The sequence below is a fragment of the Ipomoea nil genome, unplaced genomic scaffold (genome assembly GCF_001879475.1).
Source record: "Ipomoea nil cultivar Tokyo-kokei standard unplaced genomic scaffold, Asagao_1.1 scaffold0869, whole genome shotgun sequence".
Lineage (NCBI taxonomy): Eukaryota > Viridiplantae > Streptophyta > Magnoliopsida > Solanales > Convolvulaceae > Ipomoea > Ipomoea nil.
The window spans coordinates 83,125-93,281 of record NW_017617297.1 but is presented as its reverse complement, the minus strand read 5'-3'; the positions used below and the strand labels follow the sequence as shown (position 1 = coordinate 93,281).

Here is a 10,157-nt window from a genome sequence, read left to right as displayed (position 1 = left end):
TCTTCTCTCTACTCGTACACTAATTCCTCGGAAACCCCGTCCAGCTCAATACAAATCCTTTATTAGACTTGTTAAAACGTCTATAAGCGCATTGTCTTATCTGCAAATTCAATAAGAGAAATAGCGTATCACTGATAAGCAAGTCTACTTATCAAATCCCTCGTATCATCTCGCTCTATTTATTTGTCTGATACACATTTTGGTTCTTCGCTTCACATGAACTTCTCCTTCAAATACCTAGAGAGAGAAGGTATAAAAAATTATTGTTTTTTTGTAGAGAGAGAAATTGCAGTAACCAAAAGGTACACCTTCTCTCTACACAAAAACCCTCCGATCTGTTCTCTTTCTCTCTCATTCATTCAAGGCACCCTACTTTCTATCTCTCTATATATATGTGTGTATATGTATATATATAAATACACACGCACACCTATAGATACACATGCAAGAGTGTATATAGAGGTCTCTGTTCGCATACTTGTTTATATTCGCGTATGTGTCTCTGTGTGTGTCTGCGCATCTTTTATTTTTGAGAAATTTGATTTTGAGGGGAATCGGTGACGGGAATTGTGTGATGGCGGCGTTTGAATTGATCTGTGATGGAATTGATTTTCGTGTGATTTTTATTTTTATTTTTATTTTTTTTAAAAATTTAATTTTGGATTTTTCTTTAATAAATAATTTGCAGGTGCGTTGAGTGAGGGGAAAAACATGTCGTCCCTGAGCAGAGAGCTTGTGTTTTTGATACTTCAATTTCTGGATGAAGAGAAATTCAAAGATACTGTTCACAGGTAGGGTTTTAAATTTCAGTTTTTTTTTTTTTTTTTTTTTTTTTTTCTTGGGTTTAATCTCGTTTATTTTTATTTTTATTTTTTGGCGGGGACCGGTGTCCGGGAATACTTTTGGTGATTCTTTTCCGGCACGTCGGTTGCTGAAAAGAATTAGGAAATGGAAAATGAGAATTGATATTTTTTTAAGCTGTTCATTTTTGGATCTAACTACAGTGAAATTTACCAAGTTAGACTTGTGCCTATGGTCAGCTTAATTTGATGATGATTATTATTTTGGGCCCCATATTTAGTCTTTATATATTAAATTGAGATAACCTTCTGTTTGAAATGTTTGTTTCCTGGAGTTGTTAAGTAAATACACTTTTGGTATTTGATTTGGGATGTTTGGTGTTTTATTTCAATTATTTTTAATGCTGTTAATTGACATTTTTTGGGGCTTAATTTATATGCTGAAGGTTGGAACAAGAGTCAGGGTTTTTCTTTAATATGCAACACTTCGGTGAATTGGTAACAAATGGAGAATGGGATGAGGTAGAAAAGTATCTTTCAGGCTTCACAAAGGTTGATGATAACAGATATTCAATGAAAATCTTCTTTGAGATCAGAAAGCAAAAATATCTCGAAGCTCTTGACAGGTGGGTCAGAGTCTACTGCAAGCCATGGAACTATTAAAGTTTCTGTTTGATGATCCATTTGAGTGCATTATTAACTTTGATTCAATCTGCATACATGTAGGAAGGATCGCTCTAAAGGTGTTGAAATACTAGTAAAGGACTTGAAGGTTTTTTCTGCTTTTAATGAAGATCTTTTCAAAGAAATAACACAGCTTCTGACTCTTGAGAATTTCAGGTAATTAAGGATTTATCCAGAAATTGCCTCTCTGTTATCTCTCATCATACCCCATTGAACTTAATGGAATTGATATGAATAAAACACTTGCAGAGACAATGAGCAATTATCTAAATATGGAGACACCAACTCTGCTAGGAACATTATGCTTGGTGAGCTGAAAAAATTGATTGAAGCAAACCCCCTGTTTCGTGATAAACTTAACTTTCCAACCTTGAAGAACTCAAGGCTCCGGACATTGATTAATCAGAGGTTTGATTCCAGTGGATTATAGCCTTTAAAGTTTCCATTGAGATTATTGAAGCTTTTGCTAATTGGTAGAAAAAACTTCAATGCAATGCAGTCTTTACTAATTGGTAGCTCTCTGTCTGATTGCAGTTTGAATTGGCAGCACCAGCTCTGTAAGAATCCAAAGCCTAATCCTGACATAAAGACATTATTTGTTGATCACTCTTGTGGGCAGTCACAGCCAAATGGTGCTCGTGCCCCTTCCCCTGTTACTAATCCTCTAATGGGAGCTGTTCCTAAGTCTGGGGGATTTCCATCTCTAGGTTCTCATGGTGTAAGTTGAAGTCAAAAAGATAAACTAGCAAATAATTTCTTCATGGTTTCTTACACCTTGACTCTTTTTAATTTTTATTTTATTTTTGGGCTTCGTTTAGCCTTTTCAGCCATCACCTGCTCCTCTGCCAACATCTCTTGCGGGTTGGATGGCTAATCCATCTCAGATTCCTCATCCCCAACCTTCGGCTGGGCCCATTGGTTTCACTCCACCAAGCAATGCAGGTTTGTATAGTATTAAAATTTCTCATAAGGCTCAACAGCATTTGATTTGTTTTAAGATGAATATTATAAGGGGATATCTTTATTAATTAATTTATGAAAATTTAGTACCCCCTCCCCTGGGGGCTATTTTTTAGTTGATAGTCCTTGATTTTGGTGCTAATTATTTTGTAACAGGCTTAATAAAGCGTCCTAGGACTCCACCGACAAATAATCCACCTTTGGACTATCAAACAGCTGATTCTGAACATGTGTTGAAGAGGCCAAGACCATTTGGAATTTCTGATGAAGTATGATATTTGCTCAAGTTTAATTTATTTTATAGTTTTGTTTACATGATAGAAATTAAACATTTTCTTGAGCTAATGTGAACTAAATATGCATGCCAAGTGTGCTTGCTTGCATTCTGAGGTTTGTGCAAGTTATTTCTACGGTTTATTATGGAGGACCTGATGCTCTACTAATACCTTTGTCTTTTACCCTCCTATTTGTAAGTGAAGTATAAATCTTATAAAAGAAAGTTATTTGCAGGTTCACAATATGTCTGTCAGTATTTTACCTGTTGGATATGGCAACCAGAATCATGGTCAAAGTTCATGCTCAACAGATGATTTGCCAAAAGCTGTTGTTATGACATTGAACCAGGGTTCAGCAGTCAAGAGTATGGATTTTCATCCTGTGCACCAGATTCTACTTCTTGGTTAGTTCTCAAAATTGTATTTATTAGCATTAATAAAATTCTATTCTGATCAATTTTTGTTTTGTGGTAACATTGGTTTTCCCTCAATGATTTTTTGAAATATATTTCAGTTGGGACAAGCTCAGGAGAGATAATGATTTGGGAATTAGGTACTAGGGAGAGGCTTGCTCACAAAAGTTTCAAAGTTTGGGATATTGAGGCATGTTCTGCGACCTTGCAGGTATGCCTTTTACAAAATCTTAATCTGTACTGAAGATTAATTCTTATATATATTAATCATCCGATAATTTTTAGATTTAACAACTTCAAGTTTCTATCTTGTATTAGGCTTCTATGGCTAAAGAGTACTCTGCTTCAATTAATCGTGTAATGTGGAGCCCTGATGGATCTCTATTTGGTATGTACTGAGAAACTTCTATGAATTAGATGTTGAAATAGGCATTGGCTTAGCCATATTAATATTGTATTTCTATCAATTTCATTGACTCGACTGTTTTTTATTTCTCTTATTTTCCCAAAAGGTGTTGCATACTCCAAACATATTGTGCACATCTACTCATATCATGGTGCTGATGATTTAAGAAACCATTTTGAGGTTAGCTATTGCTATCTTGAGTGCATACTATTTACTGGCAATTTTCTAATTTAGCTATTAAAGGTGACATTTCTTATTCTTACTGATTTTTTTTTATAAATAAAATAAAATCAGATTGAAGCTCACATAGGAAGTGTCAATGATATTGCTTTCTCATATCCCAACAAACAACTTTGTATCATTACTTGTGGGGAGGACAAGCTAATTAAGGTTGGTTCTTTGACTGATTACTTTCTGTAGTATTCCTGGGGTTGAAATCACTACCTTCATTAGTCTTCCCAATTATTTGGCCTTAGATATGAACATTTCACTTTCTTATACATCAAATGTTTTTTACATTTTACAGGTGTGGGATACAGTAACAGGCACTAAACAGTACACCTTTGAGGGACATGAAGCGCCTGTTTATTCCGTATGTCCACATCACAAAGAAAATATTCAGGTAAAAATTTTATACTTGAATTAATTGGTTGTATCCCGTAATCATACTTACCCTGCCTATTATTTAAAAAAAAAAAAAAAACTAACCTACCCTGCATGGGCTTTCACCTGCTTTATTGTTCCTCTCTATCACTCTATGCTTACCCTGCAATTACTCTTTGTTATCTAAGTGCAGCATTGAACAGAAAAACCCATATCTTTGCAGAAAACTATAATTTATTGGACTTGGAGATCTAATGAAAAGTTAGGTTTAATCAGTTGGAAAATGAGGCTTATTTGACACATGCTTGATTTTAGTTTTTGTAAAGTCCAGTTTTTTTTTTTTTTTTTTCCAAGTTATCATCCCAAGGTTCTAGCATATATCCTTTTCTTTTTATGTTTAAATTTTGCAAACTATGTCACTGATGTTTGACTTACATCTCTCTCTCTCTCTCTCTTTTTTGGTCCCCCAACATCAGTTTATCTTCTCATTGGCAACTGATGGAAAAATAAAAGCATGGTTGTATGATAATGCGGGTTCCAGAGTTGATTATGACGCTCCAGGTCGTTCATCAACCACTATGGCTTACAGTGCTGATGGCATGAGGTTTGTTAGATATCGTGCCATTGTAATTGGTTTGATTCTCTGTACTTCCTCATTTATTTTTTGGATTAAGTGTCTTTTTCCTGATGCAATGACTTATAGGTTGTTTTCATGCGGCACCAACAAAGAAGGGGAGTCATTCCTTGTTGAGTGGAATGAAAGTGATGGAGCTGTTAAGCGAACTTATCTTGGTATTGGGAAGCGTTCTTCGGGGATTGTTCAATTTGATACTACTAAGAACAGGTTTCTTGCAGCTGGTGATGAGTTCACAGTCAAATTTTGGGATATGGACAATGTGAACTTGTTGACCACTACTGATGCGGATGGCGGATTACCGGTGAATATTACTATTGGAAGTTATAATTTTCCAACATATATTGTTAAAACTTACTGCTGAATTTATATATTGCAGGCATCTCCTTGTCTTAGATTTAACAAAGAAGGAATGTTATTGGCTGTTTCAACAAGTGAGAATAGCATCAAAATTTTGGCAAATGCAGATGGTGCTAGGCTCTTGCGAACAATGGAAAATCGTCCATTTGATGTTTCTAGAGTTACCTCTGCTGCTGTGAAGGTAGACTGATCTATTTCAATTCTTTTTGTATTCTTGTTTTTGGCTCCAGAAAAGATGTCATCGAAAACTTTTCATTTGCAGCCACCTGCAATGGGGAACTTCGGTGCTCCAAATGGACCTGTTGTACCAACCATTGTAGATCGAATGTCTCCAATGACATCCATTGTTGCAATGGTGAGGTTTCCTTTATTTTCTTTTAGAATATCAAGTGGGAATGGAGATTCTTAATGTGGATTTTTTAAACATGAACTCTTGTAGAATGGCGAAAGTCGAAATTTGGCAGATGTGAAACCGAGAATTGTGGATGAGCCTGCAGAGAAATCTAGAATCTGGAAGTTGACTGAGATCAGTGAACCATCACAGTGCCGCTCCTTGAAACTTCCTGATAATTTGCCAGCATCAAAGGTTTAATCTGTTCAAGTTTGATAATGGCTGTTTATGTATTTTGCCTGCTTGCTTTGCTTCAGATAAATTGTCAATTTTGTAACAGAATTATTTATCCCACTCATATTGGTGGATTTTCAGATTTCAAGATTGATATACACAAATTCGGCATTTGCCATATTGGCATTAGCTGCAAATGCGGTGCACAAACTCTGGAAATGGCCTAAGACTGAAAGAAACCTTAATGGAAAGGTAGAGGGCTATTTCACAAATTCAAAATATTTAGTAAATATTTTTTACTTGCTGCTCATTTTTAAACTTGCCCTTTCTAGGCAAATGCTAGTATCGCTCCTCAACTATGGCAGCCTGCAAGTGGAATATTGATGACGAATGATATCAGTGAGACAAATCCAGAAGATGCAGTTCCTTGCTTTGCATTGTCTAAGAATGATTCTTATGTCATGTCTGCTTCTGGAGGGAAAATATCATTATTTAATATGATGACTTTTAAGGTAAGTGGCTATTTTTCCAGTAATTTCTCTGAACTTGGTTTCTCATATTTCAAATCATATATCTGTGATAACTAAATGGTACTCTTCCTGCAGACTATGACAACCTTCATGTCCCCTCCGCCTGCAGCTACATTTTTGGCGTTCCATCCCCAAGACAACAACATTATAGCTATAGGCATGGAGGATTCCTCGATCCAAATATATAATGTCCGAGTCGATGAGGTTTGTAGCAAGTCTGCATTCAGCTTTAAAATTTTCAAATTTCAGATTTTCTAAACGCTTTTCATGGATTTAATACAGGTGAAAACCAAGCTTAAAGGACATCATAAAAGAATTACCGGCCTTGCATTCTCTAATGCTCTGAATGTACTTGTATCGTCAGGAGCTGACTCTCAGGTAAAAAAGTTTCCAAAAGGCGTGTACAATAAGAAATTTGGATTTATTATGGAAAATTCAGATGATTGTCATTTTGTGTTCTCTTGTTCTTTTAACCAAAAAAAAAAAGAAGTTATTTTGGAGACACTTATATGTAAAATTTTCAGTCACTGATCTATTTCTGGTTTCACAGTTGTGTGTTTGGAGCACTGATGCTTGGGAGAAGCAGACAAGTAAATGCTTGCAAATTCCAGTAGGGCGCTCAGCTGCCTCTCTTGCAGACACCCGTGTGCAGTTTCACCAGGATCAGATTCAGTTGCTAGTAGTGCACGAGACACAGATAGCCATATATGAAGCACCCAAACTGGACTGCCGTAGACAGGTATGCAGTAACTTTCCTCTACCCACTAAACCGTCCTATATATTACGGACCCAATTCTAACAAGTTTGTTAAATTAATCTTTGAATAGTGGGTGCCCCGAGAAGCAAGTGCAATCACACATGCTACATATTCATGCGATAGCCAGTCTATATTTGTGAGTTTTGAAGATGGAGGTGTAGGTATTCTAACAGCTACAAACCTCCGATGGAGATGTCGAATATACCCTACTTCATACCTCACTTCTAACCCAAGGTTGTTATCACTGTTTACAAATCTTTTCTTGTATATAACGATCCAACCCTGCAGTCTCTTTTTCTTCACTTAGCTTATTGACATTGAGATTATGATTGTGCAGTCTGAGAGTCCATCCTCTAGTGATTGCTGCACACCCGTCTGACCCTAATCAGTTTGCGCTGGGACTGAGCGATGGTAGTGTAATCGTACTGGAGCCACCAGAGTCTGAAGGAAAGTGGGGAACTTTACCCCCAAATGAAAATGGAGCTGGACCAAGTGCTGCCGGTTCAGATCAACCCCAGAGGTAGCAGTGGAGTCTTATCCGGGAAATCTCCCTGACATGAAGAGAAAATAGTGGAAAGAAAAGTGTAATCAAGAAGAAGGGGAAGCTGCTTCTATATTAGGCGATGTGTAGTTGTAGATGATAATCTTTAGCTTCACAGAGTTGGTTTAGGGGCTGGTGAAATTTGATGTAGGGTCAGGGTCAGGGTCATTTTGTTTTGTTTTTAGAATGGAAGGGTTATCTGAAAATGGTGTAAATTTCGTCAGGGGGGATTTGGCAAAGTGGAGAAGACCTTTGCATGGGTGGTGGGTGGGTGGGTCTTTGTAACTTGACCAGTACTTGTTTTTCAAGGTTTTGTAAAATCCTGCTCCACCTCAATTCATTTGTTCATTCACATTATATTTTGCAGGATATTTTAAGTTTCTTTTTGTCTATTAGTACATTATTATTTTCTTCTCAACACCTTTCTTCAACAAATTATGTACATTATTATTTTCTTCTCAACACCTTTCTTCAACAAATTATGTTCATCATCATCGTATTCTTCATATCTGCCTTGCCTCTCAGACTAGTAATAGAAGGTAATTAATAATTATTATCCCCTAAAATTCACAGCCCTAAATGGGAAAGAGTTAAGAGGGCGACAGGTGGTCGAAGTAAAAAGTTAGAACCAAACTTGGCATGGCGTGACCATCAAACTTGGTTGATCATTCTTGAGTTAAATTTGACAAAACCAAAATGAGTTAATGCCATTTTTGGTCCTAGATTTATTAGGGTATTGACACTTTTCATCCTCCATAATAAAAATTGCCATTTAATAGCCACCATTATTGGTTGTTGGACACTATTCATCCTTCGTCACTCAATATGTCTCTTGGCTGTCTAATTGAAGGGTAAACATGTCTTTTTATTCTCTAAGACATGCATTATCTGATAAATCAGGAATCTCCTTCCACGTTTCCAGCATTTGGCTCATTGTTTCCCTCACAGTCTACACCTGCAGAATCAATTGACATTTCAACAAGCGCAAGAAAATCATTCATGAAAATATAAAAAACTGAATTAATGAATGCAAAACCTTATCAAATCGTTTGACCTCAAAGGTCTTTTAAGTAAGAGACCTTAAACTCCGATAGTGTTTCCCTTTCTGCAACTCCAAGCCTTAACAAAGCCTCAGCACTAGCCTTCCTCGCCGCCCAATCCTCACTGCTCACAAATTCAACCAAACGCGGCACTAAATTTCTCACAACTTGCTGATTCGATGCGACTCCAATAGCGATTGCGCTGCCAATCAGCATAAGCAGCACCGCCTTAGCCTTGAAGCCCTCGGATTTCAACAGCTTCTCGAACCTCGGAATCTGTTTCCGCAAGCTCACCACATCCGGATTGGGCACGGCCTTGATCTCCACCGCCAAGCACAGCGCGACGCCGATTTGAGAGTTCATTTCATGTTCGGTGAATAGCGCCTCGAGGAACGGCTTCATGATGAAGGAGAACGGCGAATTGGTTAAGTGCGAGGAGATTGAGGCAGAGGCGGTGATGCAGGCGGAGTGGACGGCTGAGTCGTGGTCGCGGAGGCGGCGGATAACAACACTGAGAAGCTTCGAGAGGTACGGAGACAGCAATTCCAGATAAAAAGATATATTTGCCCTTCAATTAGACGGCCAAGAGACGGATTGAGTGATGGAGGATGAAAAGTGTCAATGCCTTAATAAGTCTAGGACCAAAAATGGCATTAACTCAAACCAAAATATTCATTCTTGTGACAATTTAGCAGATTTTTTCACCAAATCTCTTTTTACACTTACTTTTGAACAACATGTTTATTTTTGGTATTAACTCTTAAAATTTGACAAAATCACACAATCTTCGTAAGAGTCAATGGTCATTCTAGTGACAATCTAGCAGATTTGTTCACCAAATCTCTGTCTACACTTTTGAAAGACATGTTTACTCTATTAGAATGTGTAAACTTAGAAGATTATCATTTTGAAAGGGAGTGGCATTTCCTTGAAACAATCCTAAATATTGGGGTTTGAAGATCAATAGTTGTATTTTTCTTTTCTTGTAATGTACTAATGTCCCAGGGGAAATGTTGTAAATAAATAAATTAAATGTGGACATTGCTAGATGACTTTGAATATGATAATAGGAAAAATTGTAAAAAAATGCCCCTGTATAATATGCCAATTATCAATGTCACCCCTAAATTATGAGTGGTGTAAATGTTGCCCCTCAATATCAAAACGGTGCACATATAGCCCCTCCCGTAACGGACATGTGGTTCCCCGTTAGTGTATGACACCGTTAAGTCGGAGTAAATATGGACAGCGGTGGGGAACCACAGGCCCGTTACGGGAGGGGCTATATGTGCACCATTTTGATAATTGAAGGACAACATTTACACCACTCATAATTCAGGGGTGACTTTGATAATTGACATATTATAGAGGAACATTTTTTATAATTTTCCCTATGATAATATCTCTTTATTCTTTATAGACTTATAGATTGACTAGAACTCTATATATCTTGTCCCAGAACTCTATATATCTTGCACATATTGGTTGAATGATGAATAATAAGATTGAATTTCCCTCTCTCTATCTCTTTTTTTCTCTCTTATTTTATATACTATTATATCTATTGCATTCTAGGGGTCCGAGGAAAC

The 10,157-nt window shown here is 37.0% G+C and overlaps 1 protein-coding gene across 3 annotated transcripts; it reads left to right on the top strand.

Annotated features, from left to right (window-relative positions):
* The first annotated feature begins 201 nt into the window (after positions 1 to 201).
* LOC109178787 (topless-related protein 4-like) lies at positions 202 to 7,885 on the top strand. 3 transcript variants are annotated; one of them, XM_019328346.1, is made up of 26 exons: positions 202 to 250; positions 689 to 791; positions 1,247 to 1,426; positions 1,527 to 1,640; positions 1,734 to 1,892; positions 2,019 to 2,202; positions 2,303 to 2,426; positions 2,601 to 2,713; positions 2,955 to 3,123; positions 3,234 to 3,343; positions 3,451 to 3,520; positions 3,645 to 3,718; positions 3,833 to 3,928; positions 4,065 to 4,160; positions 4,618 to 4,745; positions 4,845 to 5,079; positions 5,155 to 5,316; positions 5,398 to 5,490; positions 5,575 to 5,721; positions 5,842 to 5,952; positions 6,033 to 6,212; positions 6,306 to 6,434; positions 6,513 to 6,608; positions 6,781 to 6,969; positions 7,058 to 7,221; positions 7,325 to 7,885. In XM_019328346.1, the coding sequence occupies exons 1-26, from the start codon at positions 217 to 219 to the stop codon at positions 7,509 to 7,511; spliced, it is 3,447 nt and encodes a 1,148-aa protein (XP_019183891.1). In that variant the 5' UTR covers positions 202 to 216; the 3' UTR covers positions 7,512 to 7,885. The 3 variants fall into 3 exon arrangements, with proteins under 3 accessions (XP_019183891.1, XP_019183892.1, XP_019183893.1); XM_019328347.1 differs by having other exon boundaries at positions 216 to 302; XM_019328348.1 differs by lacking the exon at positions 202 to 250 and adding an exon at positions 355 to 462.
* Positions 7,886 to 10,157: the final 2,272 nt, after the last annotated feature.

What these genes read in the sequence shown, in the direction of transcription:
- LOC109178787 (XM_019328346.1), top strand. Translation starts at nt 217, where the DNA reads ATGAACTTCTCCTTCAAATACCTAGAGAGAGAAG. An exon ending in CACTCCACCAAGCAATGCAG is followed by an intron (nt 2,427 to 2,600) that starts GTTTGTATAGTA and finishes ATTTTGTAACAG; the next exon opens with GCTTAATAAAGCGTCCTAGG. An exon ending in GGGAGGACAAGCTAATTAAG is followed by an intron (nt 3,929 to 4,064) that starts GTTGGTTCTTTG and finishes TACATTTTACAG; the next exon opens with GTGTGGGATACAGTAACAGG.